At 46.4% G+C, this 19,007-nt stretch overlaps 1 protein-coding gene across 6 annotated transcripts in view; it reads left to right on the top strand.

Annotated features, from left to right (window-relative positions):
* Positions 1-19,007, top strand: part of DCLK2 (doublecortin like kinase 2) — a 191,030-nt gene that overhangs the window by 168,457 nt on the left and 3,566 nt on the right. For 3 of the 6 annotated variants that reach the window (XR_009866623.1, XM_062199512.1, XM_062199514.1), the window contains exons 11-15: positions 3,937-4,070; positions 4,454-4,531; positions 13,692-13,788; positions 14,428-14,508; positions 15,814-15,930. Coding sequence is in view for 5 of the 6 variants with exons in the window: in XM_062199512.1 (XP_062055496.1) it covers positions 3,937-4,070; positions 4,454-4,531; positions 13,692-13,788; positions 14,428-14,508; positions 15,814-15,930 (507 nt within the window). In the remaining variant the exon portion in view is untranslated. Of the gene's footprint in view, positions 1-3,936; positions 4,071-4,453; positions 4,532-13,691; positions 13,789-14,427; positions 14,509-15,813; positions 19,000-19,007 lie in introns of those variants that run through there. The other 3 variants (XM_062199515.1, XM_062199516.1, XM_062199513.1) reach the window with 2 other exon arrangements.

Below are 19,007 nucleotides of genomic sequence, written 5' to 3'. Positions count from 1 at the left end.
ACTTATTTATTTGAAAGAGTTACACAAAGAAAAAGGAGACACAAAGAGTGAGAGAGGTCTTCCATCCTCTGGTTCACTCTCCAATTGGCCGCAATCGCTGGAGCTGCACTAATCTGAAGTCAGGAGCCAGGAGCTTCTTCTGGGTCTCCCCCATGGGGCCATCTTCTACTGCTTTCCCAGGCCATAGCAAAGAGCTGGATAGGAAGTGAAGCAACTGAGACTCGAACTGGCACCCATATGGGATGGGTGACATCACAGCACAGGCTCCTGTCTTTTACACATTTGCTTCTGTGTCTGGCTAGCCCTGGGGAGAGACGAGTCAGATAAAGCACTGTTATTTCAGGCCAGCCTGCCCCTGTGACTCTTCCCTTTTGATGATCCCTTTTGATGATTTGCCAAGAAGTACCACATACCCAGAGATAACTCAGAGACGTTAGACTGTGGAGTCCCTTTCTCTTAATGCTTCTGCATCTGACTGTGAAACACAGGGCTTCTGAGTATGGACAATCCCTCATACCCCAGGAGTCTCTAAATTGGGTGCTTAAAATAAACACTATTTTTCAAAAGTTACATCCAGCGAATATATTTTAAAGTTGTAAAAACAAAATACCAGTGTCATTAATAAGACTTTTTTGAATCTCGTGAAACAGACATCTAGAGAATTGTGCTTCAGATATTGTTATTGTTATTATAATTACTTGGGGAGTTTCTAATGTCTAGGTTTTAGTAAATGTGTCATAAATTCTAATTTTATCCAATTACTCTTGATAATGTTTACATTACACATAACGGATGAAGAGTTGTCCTGAGACCATGGCCTGACTAAGAATGTGGATTCTGTTCCCCCAGATGACTTCACTGACAGCGCTGGTTATGTTTCTGCTGATTTATGCACTACTCAGAATCGTAAATGTTTGTGAAGGCCATGAAATCCTCACCATCGCTCCTCCAACACTTTAATTTTTTTAGATGTATTTATTTGTATGAAAGGCAGAGTGACAGGGAAGGGAGGAGAGGATGAAGGAGAGAGAGCGAGCGAGTGAGCGAGCGAGCGATCTGTCTGTGGGATCACTCCCCAAATGGCCACAGCAGCCAGGCCTGTGCTGGGCTGAAGCCACGAGCCTAGAGCTTCATCCGAGTCTCCCACATGGATGGCAGAAACTCAAGTATGTGGCCGTCTTCCATTGCTTCCCAGGTGTGTTAGCAGGGAACTGCTTTGGAAGTGGAGCAGCTGAGACTCCAACTGCTGCTCCAGTATGGATTGTGGGGTCCCACACCAGCCCCACCCCTGTGACATTTTCATGTCATAAAGATGTGTTCTGGGTATATGTGCAGAGTACATAAGCCTAAAAGTTGTTATGAAAATACCAAGATGGAAAATGACCTTGTTAAACAGATGAGGACATCACAGGTAGGGGATGTATTTCATGCCATTCTTTTTAAAATGCTGTAAACTCGGGGAATGATTGGCGTGGGGAGCCCTGAGGGTCCAGATACATTTTAGTGATGACTGTGTAACCCCCTCCCCAGTCTGGTGTCAGACTGATGGATCATGCTGTTCACATGCTTATCTTGAGCAAACATTGTTTTCTAAATTTTTCTCCTCCTTAGTAGTTGAGATGAAAATCTGGTTCATTTCATAGTAAAATATGAGAAAAAGAAAACTAAATATGCTTAAGGTATAAAAATAGTGAAAGACATTATATGAGTATATTTTGTCTCTACAGTTACTTTTATCAGAAATGTAGTGCTTTCGAAACAGCCAGCCAAGAGACCGACAAACTGTACAAGCAAGTTAGGATTGGAGTCGAATCCAGATGATGCTGGCGTATATGCTGGTTGCTTCCAACCCTGTCCATTTATGATGCAGCTATCAGGTTTTGTCCTGTAGGGCAGTGGTGGGGAATGTCCAGCATCCAGAAAATCATCTGGTCTGGCCCTGCCAGCCATAGGCAGGACTCAAAATTCAATCATTTGAATTAAGTTGATTATTTTGTATGGACCACCGGTGAGGTTATGAATATCCACATGGCTCTTGGCAGAGAAAAGATTCTCACCCCTACTGTGGGAGAAGTTTGCTTATATGTAAATTTAACTTTCACTAATTATGGAACCAGTACATGTTTATTGTAAACATTTTGGAAACTGAAAAGTAGAAAGAAGAAAATAAGTGATTTATAAATGCTACCACCTAGAGATCAACTTTTTAACATTTTAGGGTATATATTTTCTGTGTAATTTTTTTACATTAAATAACAGATTATTTTCTTTTTTTACTTTAAATAATAGAGTATTTCCCATATGATTATTATTTATTCGAAAAGCACTTTTTGGCAGCTGTGTAATATTATAGAGATGCGCCGTGTTTTAGTAACTGCCCTATTAGCCATATGTTGTATCCAGTTTGAAAAAAAAACCAAAGATAAATTCTGAGATTGACATCCTCATATATAACCTCTGGGTCCATCTCTCTCCTCTTTCAGTAGATTACTTGAATAAATTTGATGCATATTGCTTAAATGTTTCCTAGAAAGCTTCTTTGGTTTAAGCATAAACATTCATATCTTTGTCAGCATTTTAAATCCATTTCCAGTATTAAAATTATCTAATCCCTCTCCCTATCCCTCTCCCTCTCCCTCATTCCAGAAAAGAGAAGGAGTATTTGTCCCTGTTTTTTGGCTCTCTCATTTGACCAAGCTTTACAGCATTTGAAAAATGCAACCTGAAATACATCCCTTACCTGGGATGCCTCATCTGTTTAATAATATCATTTTTCTTCTTAGTATTTTTATAACTTCTTCTAGGCTTGTGTGCTCTGTCCACATACCCAGCACACTTCTTCACGACTTCAAAGTGTCACAGGGTGGGGCAGGCGTTGTGGGGTAGCTGGTCAAGCAGCTTGACCCCCACATCCCATATCACAGTGATGGCTTCTGATCCAGCTCCCTGACTAATGTGCCTGGGAGGCAGCAGATGACTCAAGTGCTTGAGTTCTGCCTCCCGTGTGGGAGCCTCAGATAGAGGAGGCCCCTGGCTTCCCTCTGCCTATCCCCTCAGCCCCACCTGCTGTGGCCATCTGGGGAATGAACCTGTGGATAAAAGATTCATTCATTCCCTCTCCCTCTACCTCTCCCTCTCCCTCTCCCTCCCCCCCCTCCCCCTCCCCCTCTTCCTCTCTCTCTCCCCCTCCCCTTCCCCCTCTCCCTCTCCCTCCCTTCCTCCCTCCCTTCTTCCCTCCCTCTCTCTCCCCCATCACTCTGCCTTTTAAATAAACAAACAAATTTTTAAAAAATAGTGCTGCAGGAGTGTGGCGAGGATTTCAAGGCCCTCACAGACCTAATTCTGAGTAGCCCAGAGCCATCCCATGTCAGAGATGAAGACGCTTGCTCAGGGGGCTTAAAGGACTTTCACAGGCCACACAGCCAGGAAATGAGTAGAGTTGTTTTTCAAGTTCAGGCTGCTAGATCCCAAAGTTCTTTTTCTTGCTGAACTTTCAAGATTCTCCTCGTTTGATATTTGTATTTCACCATTAACTGTCCAGAAAACAAGGCCGCCATCCCCACTCCTAATTTCATTTTCTTATGGGCACTGAATAAAGACCGTTTCTTGGACTCCCGAGTACCTCACACACAGTCAATGCTAAATTACAGTCAGTTTCCTGCCACCTGCACCCTCACCTGCTGTGGAAGCAAGCACCTGTGTCCATTGTATTCCTAGGTAAGGTGCTTTCTGCAAAGATGGAAAATAGATCTTTTCCAAATTTCACACAATTTTGCAAAATCTCTGAAGAGAAAAATAAACACTTTAAAGCAGCAAATAGAAATCCTGAGTTCTTGGGTTTGTTAGTAAATATGTCTCTCTCTGCCTAATTCCAAGGGCCCTCCTGTATTCACTGAGAAAAAACAACCTGTGCTTTTCCTCTGGTCTCTGTCGCAGGTGTGTGAGTATCCTGATGGAACCAAGTCTTTGAAGCTGGGCGACTTTGGGCTGGCCACTGTGGTAGAAGGCCCTTTGTACACAGTCTGTGGCACACCAACCTACGTGGCTCCAGAAATCATTGCTGAAACTGGGTAAGAGTCCTGGAGGTGTTGGTTAGTGCTTTTAACTGCGGTAGGGAAAGGTATATTCTTGTGACTATGCTGCAATGGTAGAGGGTAGGAGGAGGAGAGAGACCGAGGGCCACACAGGACTTCTACCCCAGCAAGTAGCATCTGTGCTTATATAAGCAAGGGCCCTGGCCCTGGGCTTTGGGATGGTCTTAGAAATATGGTAAAATCACTAATGCTGTGGTTAGGTTGAGCGAAAAATAGATGAATTTGTCCAGAGAATAGTGAAATGAACAATTTTACACCAGCAATATCCTTTGTCCTAACAAAGGTAATGCTGCAGCAAGGTGGAAGGTTCTTGGAAGTTGTATAAATGCTCCTCTCCCACCCCTACTTTTGTTTTCCAGCTATGGCCTGAAGGTGGACATTTGGGCAGCCGGCGTGATCACCTACATACTTCTCTGTGGGTTCCCGCCATTCCGAAGGTCAGTGCCGTGGAGTCACTGTGTTTGAATTGTAAGTTCTCTCCTGTGGGCCCAGAAGCACACACTTCACTCCTGGCAGTCAGGACAGAAAATGGTCAGTAAAAAATGTCACTTAGAAGTTACACAAGGGCACTCTTCTCTTTATATCTAAGAATGTCCAAATGTACATTCATTCATCGAGGCGTTGACATTGTGTATGGTCCTCAGTGTTTCTTTCATAAAATAGACCTGTAACATGTGGCTCAATTTCCAGCTTCTAGCTTTTCAAACGAGTAAGATTTAGGGGCCGGCGTTGTGGTTTAGTGGATAAAGCCACTGTTTGCAATGCTGACATCCCATTTGCGCTCTGGTCCCAGCTACTCCACTTCCAATCCAGCTCCCTGCTGATGTGTCTGGGAAAGCAGCAGAAGATGGCCCAAGTACCTGGGCTCCTGTACTCACGTGGGAGACCTGGATAAAGCTCCTGGCTTCAGCCTGGCCGCAGCTATAGCAGCGATTTGGGGAGTGAACCACTGAGTAGAAGATCTTTCTTTCTCTCCCTCAGCCCCGTGTATATATGTGTGTGTGTGTAACTGCTTTTTTTTAAAAAAATATTTTCTTAAAAAAAATTAATTAATTGATTTGAAAGGCAGAGTTACAGGGAGGCAGAGAGAGAGAGAAGTCTTCCATCTACTGATTCCTTCCCTAAATGGTTGCAACAGCCAAAGCTAGGCCAATCCAAAGCCAGGAGCCAGGGGCTTCTTCCAGGTCTTCCATGCAGGTATAGGGGCCCAAGGACTTAGGCCATCTTCCACTGCTTTCCCAGGCCATAGCAGAGAGCTGGATCGAAAGTAGTGCAGCTGGGACTCGGATTGGCATCCATATGGCACTGCAGGCAGCAGCTTTACCTGCTATGCCACAGTGCCAACCCCTATAACTCTGCTTTTCAAATAAATGAATACTTTTTTTTTTTCTTTAAGATTTAAAGATCTGTGTGAAACAATCTGAGTCCTTCCAGGTGTACTTTTTTTTGGTGTCTGATACTTGTCTCCCTGGCTTGATGTGACTGCAGATTATTATTGTCATCGTTATTATTATTATTTAAGAGGCAGAGAGGAGAGAAGACTCACATCTGCTGGTTTAGTCCTCTAATGCATGAAGTGGCCAGGGTTGGGCTAGGGAACTGGAAACTCCATCCAGGTCTCCTGCATGGTTGGCTAAAACCCAATTACTTGAGCCATCACTGATGCCTCCCAAGTCTACCTGAGCAGGGAGCTGGAGTCAGGAGCCAGAGCCACAGTTGGAGCCCAGGCACCCCAATGTGACACTAGGCTAACTAGGCCTATCCCTAAGAGCACTTATTTAAACAATTCATAGAAACAGAAGCTCTTTCTACATTCATTTTATCAGCGCACATAATACTTAATGAGGAAGTAGAATTACAAACACTTTTGGCACACACAGACCTGGGTAAGACCTGGGTACACTTTACATGGGGGTTTGGGAGATGCAATGCAGACAGTAGCTATGGTGTTTGGAACGCCTCCCAGTGTGGGCCCCAGCCTGCCTCCCAGTGTGGACCCCGAGGGGAGTGATGCCCTCAGTCGTGGCCTTCCGTGTGATCAATTTCATCTCTTCCTCTGGAGCAGACAAAAGGCTTTGAAGCGCAGGTGTGATGTTCTGAGTTCTGCTGAGCTCTCTTGACGTTTTAATGTTTTTTGTGTTCCTTTTCCAGCTATTTGTAGAAAAGCTGTTGTTTCCCATGCACTATTTTGAGGGCCAGGAATAATCCCTGAGGTCGTGGTTTGTCTTAGTCTGTTTGAGCTGTTTTAACCGTGTGGCTTGTAAGCAACAGATTTAATTCTCACAGTGTGCAGCCTGGGAGGTCCAGTTTCAAGGCACCAGCAGGTGCCTTACACACATCTTCCTGCTGTAACGTCACACAGGGGAGGGGCAGGGGAACCTGAGCCCCCTCAGGACAGCTCCGCCCTTAGGACCTGATCAATCATTTACCCCAAAGGCGGCACCTGCTAATGCTGCCACATTGGAGATTAGGTTTCAATATAGCAATTTGGTGGGGGCGGGGAACACAAATATTGAGTCCACGGTATGTGTTTATGGCAGTATACTGGGTCAGGCAATGAAAAATAGGTTCATCTCTCTCCCGCCAACATTTTATTATGAAAACTTTTAAACAGAAAAGTCAAAAGGTTTATCTTTTCTTTTAAAAAAGATTTATTTTATTTATTTGAAATAATTGCAGAGAGAGGTAGAGACAGAGAGGTCTTCCATCTGCTGGTTCACTCTCCAATTGGCCGAAACAGCCGGAGCTGCACCAATCCGAAGCCAGGAGCCAGGAGTTTCTTCCAGGTCTCCCATGAGGGTACAGGGACCCAAGCACTTGGGCCATCTTCCACTGCTTTCCCAGGCCATAGCAGAGAGCTGGATCAGAAGAGGAGCAACCAGGACTAAAACCTGGCGCCCATATGGGATGCCGGTGCCTCAGGCCAGGGCTTTAACCTGCTGCACCATAGTGCTGGCCCCAAAAGGTTTATCTTTTTAAAATTATGTTTCCTAACTGAACAGTTCTCTCTCTCTCTCTCTCTCTCTCTCTCTCACTCTCTCACTCTCTTTCTCACTCTCTCTCTCTCTCTTTTTTTTTTTTTTTTTGACAACACAAGAGTGACACAGATGTTTGTATCTACTCTTGAGAGCCTTGTGGTATAAAGACACACAACCCAAGAATATTACCGAAAGCAAGCTTATTTGAAGGCTGGAAGTCACAGATGGTCCAATAAAAGCTGTAGCGTTTGTGTGGGACGCTGAGGTGTGAGCGGGTTTTTATAGGTAGAAAGCTTTCTCCATCTACCTGTCTGCATCGGGGTCTTCCAGCAAGGTCACTCCCTAGGTGAGTTGCACCAACTGTGGGGTCACTGCACACATCAGTTAGCTCTGCTGAATAACAAGTGGCTCCAAAAGTTAGGGGAATAAAATGATTTTATGGATCTATTTGGTGGCCTTTTGGGCTGGCTCAGTGGAAGTTCGATGGTCAAGTCTGGCATCCGTCACGTCCAATAGTGGGCTTCATGTCACCTGGGACAGCAGAGATTCCTCAGCCGTATTTCTTTCCTCACCCAGTGAGCTAGCCTGGGCTTCCGGTGATGGCGGATGCACGATTGCCTGGGCTTCCAGTGATGGCGGATGCGGGCTTCCCAACGCCAATTCAAGCCAAATAGCTACGCTGTGAGAAAATGAACTGAGTGCTAGGCATGGAGGGAACGAAGTGACTTGTGGCGGTTTACACTCTGGGCTCTGCTGGATTCGAAGGTGGCCTGTTTGGGAAACTAGTCAAGTGCCCATGAGTAGTTTGTGTGGACGGCAGGTGGTCCTGCAGCCGGTGCATCCTGGTTGACCTCCAGTTCACCACAGCGGAGATGAGCTGGAAAAGGGCTCTGGGGATCAGGTTTTGAGGACTGTGTGCTCACAACTCCCTCTAGTGTTTCCAGGTGCCAGTGCAGCCTGGGAGTGTGTGCCTGTTCACAGCAGTGAGGCAGAGGGAGCAGTATGTTCTTCATCATGGGTTCGGACCCAGTGTGCAGCAGGGTTTGGTGGAATATGAGGATAAGACTGGCTAATCAGAAGCAGCAGATATAGCTCCTGGAGGCTGATGCTGTTTTGTGTTATATTCAGAAGTGGGTTTGATGACTCCAGGTAGCTTTCTCTAAAAATGTTAAGAATATGCTTGCCCTCTGTTTCATATTGTAATGAAACAGAATCTGTGCTGGCACCATGGCTCACTAGGCTAATCCTCCACCTGCGGCGCTGGTACTCCGGGTTCTAGTCCCATTTGGGGCGCCGGTTCTGTCCCAGTTGCTCCTCTTCCAGTCCAGCTCTCTGCTGTGGCCGGGGAAGGCAGTGGAGGATGGCCCAAGTCCTTGGGCCCTGCACCCGCATGGGAGACCAGGATAAGCACCTGGCTCCTGGCTTTGGATTGGTGCAGTGCACCAGCCTTAGCGCGCCAGCCATAATGGCCATTTGGGGGGTGAACCAACGGAAGGAAGACCTTTCTCTCTGTCTCTCTCTCTCACTGTCTAACTCTGCCTGTCAAAAAAAGAAGAATCTGTAATGTTAAATATCAGTTACAGAAGCATCGTCACAGCATATAGGGGTATTCCGCATGATCTTACAACTGGAAATACAAAAATGTATGCAACAAACCATGAAATGGTATGTATGTATTTATTTATTGACAAACAGAGATAGAGACAGACAGACAGACAGACAGACATCTGCTGGTTTACTTTCCAAATGCCCACAGCAGCCAAAGCTGGGCTAGGCCAAAGCCGGGAGTCCGGAACTCAGTTCTTGTCTCCCACATGGGTGGCACAGACCCATGTACTTGAGTCATCACCCACTACCTTCCCGGATGTGCATTAGCAGGAAGTTGGAGGCCGAGCTGGGACCAAACCCAGGTCCTCCAACATGGGATGTGGGTATCCTGTGGTAGCAGTACTTTAAATAATGAATGACAAATGATGATAGTCTAAAATAAATATATAAATTTGTGCTTAAAATGAAAGCCTTTCAAATACATGTTGTCATTCTTTTATACAGCAGATACCTATAATGAACTCAAAGTTTTTAAACTAAAATTTTTATTTGGAATTTACTGTTTCAGCTTCTCTGGCTGCAGTGTCTTTCTTCTTCCAGGATTTCCAGGTTTTAGTTTTAGCTTAACGTGTGTTCTCCCCCCGTCTTTTTAAACAACAACTCCACCCTTACTCAGCAGTTCATTTTTCAGAGACTCTCATGTTTTAGTTGTTGCCTAAGCAAGTCTGTTGTTAGGGCCACCAACAAAAAGTATTATTTGTATGACTCTACTTATATTTTTGACATTTCTCTTTTTTGCATTTATAATTTGAATTTATTTTTAAAACCATTTTTGGACATTTCTCTTTTAAAAAAAAGATTTGTTTATTTATTTATTTATTTGAAAGGCAGAGTTACAGGGAGACAGAGACAGAGAGAGAGTTGGTTGACTCCCTAGATAACCATTATGGGCCAGAGCTACGCCGATCTGAAGCCAGAAGCCAGATGCTTCTTCAAGGTCTCCCACGTGGGTGCAGAGGCCCAAGGACTTGGACCATCTTCCGCTGCTTTCCCAGGCCATAGCAGAGAGCAGAATTGGAAGTGGAGTAGCCGGGACTCAAACCAGTGCCCATATGGGATGCTGGCACTGCAGCCTGAGGCTCTACTCATTACGCCACAGTGCTGGCCCCTGGACATTTCTCTTTAACACACTAGTGCATGTGTGCACACATACACACATACCCTGTGAGCGAAACGTTTCCATGTCATTTGTGGGGTAGCTTACATTTTTAGGTTACCTTGGTTGACTTTCAGTGACTCGACATTGCACAGAGAGAGTGCACACAAACACTTGGGTTGTTTTTCAGGCTTTTCATAAGGGACAGGATAGCCTATGGCACCTTGACCTAAGGGCTTTATTGTTTCAGAATAACAAGGTGCCCTGAACCATGTGAAGCCGATTGTACAGTGTTAGTGTGATAGTAAGTCCAGTGTAGACTTGATCAGAGTAGCTATTCTTATGTAACTAGCAAGATGGACAAATCAGCTTTAGCTTTTGTTCTGATGAGTGTCAAGTTCACAGCCTTGGTCCTTTGGGGTCCCATTCTCATTGCAGGGACAACTCAGGGTTTTGTTTATTGGTTGAGGATGTTTTGCCAAGAGCTGACTTCTATAAATGACTGATTGCAGGTACACTTCCAGCATTTTTGCTGGTTTTTTTTTTTTTAATTAACAAAAGATACAATGACTAAGAAAATGTGAGCTTTGAGATTCTAGAAAACCAAAGGGGAAATAAGAGGACTGATAGAGAGGGATGGCAAAAGGAAAAAGTTCTGGAAACAGGTAATTTTTTAATGTTTTCTTTTAACGTCTGTTGAGTTCTCTCATTCTCTAAAGGTGTCTATAGACTCTTCATGTGGTCTTGGGTGTGTTTTTGTTCAGTTAGCAGGTAATAACAGTGAAAATACAACATGTTGGGGCTGGCATTGTGGCACAGTGTGCTGAGCTGGTGCTTGCAATGCTGAGATCCTGTATCAGAGTCCTGGTTAATCCTGGCTGGTCTGATTCCAACCCAACTCCCTGCTAACCCACCTGGGAAGGAAGCGGACAATGGCCCAAGTACTTGGGCTCCTGCCACCCATGTGGGTGACCCAGATGGGGTTGCTAGTTTCTTCCTTGGCCTGGCGCAGCCCTGGCCGTTGCATGCATGAGGGGAGTGAACCAGTGGATGGACGTGTGCTCACTAGTACATGCTCTCTCCTCTTCCTCCTCCTCCCCCAACACCTGCCCCTTGTCTGTCAACATGTCTTTCAAATAAATAAATCCATCTTAAAATGTTTTGGCATATTGAAAAAGTTTTGTGTGCCTCGAAGAACATCACCATTTTGGAGAGCAGAGGGGCTCTCCTGCCTTGCCTGGTTTTCTGGCCTGGCCTTTGCTTCTCAGTGTGCCCTTGGCCAGACCCCAAGGGCCGGCCCACGCCCTTCCAGCTGAGCTTGGTTAACTGTCCTGGATATTCAGCAACCTACAAACGCTACTGTTTACCAGAGGAGAAATGAGGCCGCCAGATCATACACAGCCCTAGAATCTGTCTCTGGACACTGCTTAAAATGACCTCCTTCTGGGGACACCATGCTGGCTTGCGTCCTTCTTTGAGAGGTTTGGTACAAAACCCTCAAGACTGGAGACAGAAATTCTAAGATAGTTTTCATGCTTGCCAGGTAATACTTCCACTTTGGAGATTTTCTTAACAATTTTTAATTGATACATAATAATTGTATGGGGTACAGAGTGGGAATTCAACATAGGTCTATAGTGTGTAGCCATCAGATTAGGGCAAGTGGCATGTCTGTTACCCCAGACATTGAAAACGGCATCTGTCTTTCAGTGCCTGACTTCTTTCGGTTAATTATAATGTCCTCCCGTTCCATCCATGTTGCTGCAAATGGCAGAACATCACTCTTTTTGTTTTTAATGGCTGAAGAGCACTCCATTATATATAATAAAACTATAGTAAAATAATATCTAATACAATATATTATAAAATATATATATATTATCTAACCTGTTTATAATATATAATTACACAATTAATATAAATGTATATTTACATTATATATATTCTATATTGTCTTCATCTGTTGATAGACATTTAGCTCGATTCTGTATCTTGGCCATTATGAATAGAGCCGCATTAAACATGCAAGTACAGATGCTTCTTTTTACATACTGATTTCATTTCTTTTGAATATATATTATATACTATATAATATATAATACATTATATAACATTTATATTTTATATGATATATAATTATATATCATATAATTATATATTATATAATATATAGTATATATAATATTATATATATATATATATATAATCTCCAATCCACTTCTGGATTTTGATGCTGACTCTAACAGTCCATTCTGAGTTTTCTCCTGGAGCATTATAATGGCCTAGAAAGCTGCTGACTTTGTTTCTTGCTCTGGCCATGGATGTACCCGTCACATGAGGCAAGATCTATGGCTGCAAGAGGTAAAGTTTTAGGGGAGATTGGGGCCATTCAGTTCGCTGATTTTTCTCTCAGTGGTGGTTTCACATACCCACTGCACCCTTCACCAAAGCCTAGAGATGATACGTTCACTAGGCACCAACTGTGCTTCAGGTGCACCTTGCGCCTGGGACAGCCAGGCCCAGGGTGCAGAGGAATGCCTTGGGGGAGCAGCCAAGGCGGGTTTGCCTCGACCTGTGCAATCTAGTCGGGCTCTTTGTCAGAGTGAGCTTAAAAGAGGGTCACTCTGTAATGTTGAGATGATTACATCAGGAATTTTTTTTTTTTTTTTTGACAGGCAGAGTGGACAGAGAGAGACAGAGAGAAAGGTCTTCCTTTTGCCGTTGGTTCACTCTCCAATGGCCGCCGCGGCTGGCGCGCTGCGGCCGGCGCACCGCGCTGATCCGATGGCAGGAGCCAGGTGCTTCTCCTGGTCTCCCATGCGGGTGCAGGGCCCAAGCACTTGGGCCATCCTCCACTGCACTCCCGGGCCACAGCAGAGAGCTGGCCTGGAAGAGGGGCAGCTGGGACAGAATCCGGCGCCCCAACCGGGACTAGAACCCAGTGTGCTGGCGCCGCAAGGCGGAGGACTAGCCTAGTGAGCCATGGCGCCGGCCCAGGAATTTTTTTTTTCAAGATTTTATTTGAGAGGTAGAGTTACAGCCAGTGAAAGGGAGAGACAGAGAGAAAGGTCTTCTGTCCATTGGTTCACTCCCCAAATGTCCACAATGCCAGAGCTGCACCAATCTGAAGCCAGGAGCCAGGAGCTTCTTCCTGGTCTCCCATGTGGGTGCAGGGGCCCAAGCACTTGGGCCATCTTCTACTGCTTTCCCAGGCCACAGCAGAGAGCTGGATTGGAAGAGGAACAGCCGGGACTAGAACTGGCACCCATATGGGATGCTGGCACTGCAGGCAGAGGATTAACCTACTGCTCGATGGCACCAGCCCCTACATCAGGAATATTTTATCCAAATGCTTATTGTGACCCTTCCACCTGTCAGCTGTTTCACTGATCTTTGGCCATTTTATTGGAAACGTGGAAAGAGGAAGGGCAGTCGATGGCACTCAGGTTTGCTGCTTTTCCACCCTGACTGCCATCTGCCATGAAAGATTGAAGGGAGAGGCTGATCTCCCCCCCCCCAAAATGAGGATTGTTGTTATTTGCAGATTCCATTTTTTTTCTTGAGTCCTTTTTTATTGTGGTCAACCCATAAAATTGACCATGTTAACCATTTGCACGTGTATACTTCAGTAACATTAAGTACATTCACATTAGCCATCTACAGAACTTTCTCAGCTTGCTGTATTGAAACTCTGCATCCACTCATTTTCATGAATCATTGTCTGTCTGATTCCTAGGCCTATGGAAATGTTGTGTAGCTCATTTTCTAGAAGGAAAATGTGTCACCACAAATGCAATTGCAGTATGAAATGCTCAGATCAGAGACCGGACTCCTCTCCTACTCGTCCCATGAGTCTTTTGTTGAAGAACTGTGTAGTGACTGTGCCTTTTCTTCCATTTCTTTGTCACTGCCTAGCGAGAACAATCTCCAGGAAGATCTCTTTGACCAGATCTTGGCTGGAAAGCTGGAATTTCCAGCCCCCTACTGGGATAACATCACGGACTCAGCAAAGGTACCCATCCGGGCCCTGTTCCTGTGGGTTAAGTTATGTTGCAGTCCTCACTCCTCATGGGGGGCTGTAGCAGCCCTCAGTATTGACTCCAGAAACTTCCTAGACTTTTAACAGGTGATTCTGCTTTAAGTTCATCCTATATAGTCTCTGGAGTTCATGATCTAATTCTGAAAGCCAGGCCAGTTATCTTGCCAGTTTACCCTACCATCTTCCTCTCCCATGTACCTCTGAAGAATTCCTTAAATTATTCAGAAAATGTATACTGGACATCCATCAGAAAATGGAAAAGAACTTGGGAGATTGAATTTTCCTGAACTCATCAGACTGAGTTGCCAAAAGGAGAAACACTGTAGTCTTACGCTGTAGGACATTGATAATGACCACAGCTCTTGGGAGAGAGCATCTTGGGTTCCTGTAGACTCCTAGGAGTCCTTCTCTTCTTTTGCATGGCTATGGCTGTGCAAATACCCAGTAAGCACTGGGAGTGTCAGTGTTCATAGCTTTTAGGGTCAAATGTCTGGGCAGCTGTGTTAGCTCTTACTTTGAAGTGTTTGGTTGAAAACCCAGATTTCTGTATTTGTGGTAGAATTGTCTTTGTCTTCCTCTGTGGAATTTATCTGTTTGTTTGTTTATTTTTAGGAGTTAATCAGTCAAATGCTGCAGGTAAATGTTGAAGCTCGGTGTACTGCGGGACAAATCCTGAGTCACCCCTGGGTGTCAGTAAGTACCCCCGTCCATGGGGAATAAGTGTTTGTATGTCTGTGGCCAGCAGCATGCTTCCTCACTGTGGGCTTTGCACACACAAAGTCTGCATCCAAGACCTGTGGCAGATGGAGTTACGTCTTTCCTAATGAGCAAGCAGCATGGAATGCTCTCTGGGAGAGAGCAGTTGGCACCTGGGTCCCTGAGTCTTAGATCCTGCTCTGCAGGTAACCCGGTCCCTCTCCAGGCTTCAGTTTCTCACCTGCAAAGAGAAAGGATTGGCCTCCGTGCTCTACAAGGAGCCTTTCACTCGTAGCTTCCGTAGTTCTGGGGTCTGAGAGTTTCCAGGATTTGCCCTGGAGCTCAGCAGTTTCAGACTCTGATCTCCTGTGTCTTCCTGGTGTATGGTCCTGGGACAGCTCTGCTGTCAGTGGGGGAGCTAAGACCCAGTGCCTCCAAGACCCAGGAAGAGTGGAGATGATGCTGATCGAGTTCTCCCTGGGCCTTGGTAGTGCCTCTGGGTTTAGGGTCAACGTGGTTCCCAGGACACCTTATGTTTCCTTCATTTCTGGGAGGCTCCAGGAGAGTGAATTTACTTAACTTGAATTTAAGGGGTCCCCTTTGCACCACCACAGCCCCCTATATCCTGACATCCAAGTGTAGACTCAGTGGATCCTACTCACTTCTCTCTTAGACTAAGGGACTTAGCTCTTAGACCGAGTAGTTGGGATGCTGCATTTCTGCATGAACAGTAAAGACTACCAACCAAATGACTCTTGATTAAAATGATAGAATTTTGATGTTTCGGTGGGAGGGGGTCACACCAAAGTACAGAAGCCTAAAGAGGGACCACTTTGTGCCACTTGAGACTGGTGTTTTCTCTGGGCCTTGGAAGCAGAGTGAATGGTATGGAGTCTCTTTGGGGGCATGGGACTACCCACAAGGGGCAGAGAGGAAGTGAGCTCCCATTTGCTGGTTCATTCCCCAGGTGGAGCCAAAGTCTGGAGCTGGGAAATCAATCCAGGTCTCTCACACGGGTGGCGGGAACTCAACTACAGGAGCCATCACCACTGCTCCCCAGGGCCTGCGTTAGCAGGAAGCTGGAGTCAGGAGCTGGAGCCAGATATTGAACCCAGACACTTTAACTGGTGTTGGCTAAGCTAAATGCCACCTCCAATAATTACTATTTTTGAAAGATCATTTCCCCCTGTTTCTGTGGCTAAGATGGGCCCATTAAGGAAGTGGTTAGGCGGTGGGCAGTGGCTGTTAAGGAAATGACAAAGATGACGATCAAAAATCATTGCATTTGCTTCTTTTCTGTAGGACGATGCCTCCCAGGAGAATAACATGCAAGCTGAGGTAACAGGTAAACTAAAACAGCACTTTAATAATGCGCTTCCCAAACAGAACAGCACCGCCCCCGGGGTCTCAGTTATCATGGTAAGTGGGTGCCAGGGGAAGTGGCAGAGTCTGACCTGCTGCCGAGCCAGCCTTGAATGTTGAGCAGTAGATAGCCAAGAGCTTCTCTCCATGGAAGCTGCATCCTCCCCTGTTCTCCCTTTCACTTAAACACTGGCATGGCACGCACAAGGCACTCACATGGCAAGACGCCCAGGCCTTGGCCACTGTGGGGTAGTGGTTGCATAGGTACCAACGAGACTGGTCTCATGGGTCTTGATGCCTAGGAGCTCCCAGGCTCTGGCCCTCCCAGGTAGCTGTTTCCGCTCTCATCTTTGCTTTCTCATTTAGACAGAGTCCCAAGCCCAGGTGCTGTTTACGGTAGAGTAGCTCCCTGCCGATTCAGAGCTTCAAAAAGAGATTATGGAGCAGGCAGGCATTTGGCGTTGTGGCTAAATCCCTGTATGGGATGCCCAATTCCCATAGTCTGGATTCTGGGCTAGTTCACATCCAGGATCCTCTGCTTCTGATCCAGCTTCCTGCTAATGTGCACACTGGGAGGCAGCAGTGATGGCTCAAGAACGTGGGTTCCTGCCATCTACCGTGAGACCTGGACTGAGTTCTGGGTTCCTGGCTTAGGCCTGGCTGTGAGGAGCTTTTGAGGAGTGAACCAATGGATGGAAAGTCTGTCTCTCTGTCTCTGCCTTTCAAGTAAAAAATGAAATTAAATCAAAAATTTTAAAACAAAGATTATTGAGGCATCAGGTATTCTTTGGCACTTGGGTTAAGAGATGCCCATAGTTAAACAAATATACTTTAAGTAAAAAATACAAAAGACAGTTTGGAAGCTTTTAAAAGTGAACAATGTTTTTTAAAAAAAGTTCTCAGGATTGGTAAAATGTTATGAGAAGCCTGTAAATGTTGATCACCATGGGTTTTTATACTTCATTTTTCTTTAAAAATTATTTGAAAGAGAGGTATTCCATCTGTTGGTTTATTCCCCAGGGCTGGGCTGACGCCAGAAGCCTGGAATGCTCCAAGTCTCCCCTGGGTAGCAGGAACCCAGGTACTTGAACCATCAGTGATGCGTCCCCGGGTGCACATTAGGAGGAAGTTGGGAAGGAGAGGGGAGCCAGCACTGGAACCCAGGCGCTCAAACATGGGATAGCTGCTGTGCCAATCACCTGCTCCAAAAATATTTTTTAAGACAGCTTACTTATATACTTAACACCATAAATTAAAAGGAAAAGTAACATGAAAGTAAATGAAGGAAAAAAAAGAGCAGAAGAAATAAACTGGGCCGAAAGGGAGGCCAGCACACCCTACCCCAGCTTGTCAAGTGGGACATGAAGACACTGTTGAGTATCCCCTACCTGCTTGTTGCCCAGGGTATAAACCGGCCGGCACTGCACATAGACAGTTCTGCCTGCGGCAGCCCACTACAAAAGTGGGGCTGTTTTTCCCTCTGCCAGAGAGGCAGCTGGGGCAGCTCCAAAGTCAGACTTTCCAAGGCAATGGGTGACCGAATGTTTACCATCACCCCTGATTTCACCGGGTTTTGACGGCTGCTGGGGAGCCCGGTCCAGGGCAGCCTCTCCCACCTCACGACAGGCCCCTCTTTCTCCAGGAAAGGGTCTATTTCCTCAGCCAGAGGGACAGCTGCTGGTCGTGGTCATGGCATGTGGTCTCTCTAAGCAGGGGCCAGGTGGAAGAGGTGCTCTCTGCTGCACCCACGGCACATCCACTGTGGGCAGCTCACAGGGGCCTTCATTCTCCTCCCAGGAGCTGCATTTATTTGGCACCTCTGTGTATCCTTGCAACCCCTCTGTGTCCCCTGGACTGTGGGGTCCCTGTGCCAGGACGATGGGAAGGTTTTCTTGAGTTGTGGTTTTTCTGAGTGTTTTAGTGGCATTGTGCTGAGAGCCTTAGGAAGACAGAGTTCCAGCTCACACACCCCGAGGGCAGCCATCGGACTGGGCCAACAGCATGCGAACATCCAGGAGTGATTCCCATGGGAGAGGCAGCACTGATGGTTGGGACAATAGTGTGTAGCCTGTTGTGCACTAGGGTGTAAGACACTTTCTGGGAACATTTAAAAAAATGTTAAAATTTGGTGTGTTCAACACAACATGAAAAGTCTTAAGAAAGATGAGTTGGAATCAAACTCTAATCACCACGCCAGTTAAGCCTCAGGGCTAAGGAGAGTTCACTGTAACTCTCAAGGGAGTCCTTGCCTTGGGGGCCTGCATAGGAATCAGTGGCCAGAGGCCTGCAGCCAGCCTCTTGTGACAAGTGGCCAGCGTAGTCCCTGTCCTGACTGATGAGGCGTAGACAGAACCTGTGTGGGTGGTTTCCGGGTGACATGGGTCCACTGTCAGATGTCAAAACCCTGAGCTCTACCTGAGTGCTTGTGTGAGCGCACACCCCTCTGTTCTTTGTGAACGTGTGTGTGTGTGTGTGTGTCCATGTGTTCCCAGGCTGTCACATTGTGCATGTTGACAGGGTCCCCGCTCCCCTCGCGTTCCCTACACAGCTCTGCAGGGTTGCCTCTGAGGAGCTGCTGGATGACCTCATCACATTGGGAACCCATGGGAAAAATCTGTTCCACCGGCCCTGGTCAGGACCCATTCATTCCCCATGGCCAAGAAGCTGACCTGTCCCCCAGATCTGGCCTGTCCTCCAAAGCGGTGGGAGGAGAAGGCCTCCTTCTCAGGGGCATCCTACTCTGGACCTGGTCCGGGGCATGGTTGTGTGGGGGAAGCTTGGGACGCTCTGTGTCTTCATCCTCATCACCATTAGCTGTGTCTATGTGGCCTGCCCTTGGGGACGGCTTCCAGTGTTGTACTGAAGATAACCAGGAAATGCCAATCCCTGATGTGCACAAGTCCTTGGCAGTGATCGGTTCCTGCAGTCGCAGATGGCAGTGGAAACAGCCTGAGGCCCACTCTGCTTGGCCAGGCCGTGTGTAATGGCCAATCAGCCCCTGGGTCGCTGACCTAGGCCCCTTGACCTGGAGCCGGCGCCTGGGGGCCACGCTGAGATAAGGCTTAGGAGAGGAAGTGGTACATGAGGGTGAACCACAGTAAAGTTGACGCTGTTGTCTGCGTTCTGTTTGACAG

The sequence above is a fragment of the Lepus europaeus genome, chromosome 8 (assembly GCF_033115175.1).
Source record: "Lepus europaeus isolate LE1 chromosome 8, mLepTim1.pri, whole genome shotgun sequence".
Taxonomy (NCBI): Eukaryota; Metazoa; Chordata; class Mammalia; order Lagomorpha; family Leporidae; genus Lepus; species Lepus europaeus.
The sequence above is the reverse complement of the archived record's forward strand: the minus strand, read 5'-3'. Positions and strand labels throughout refer to the sequence as shown.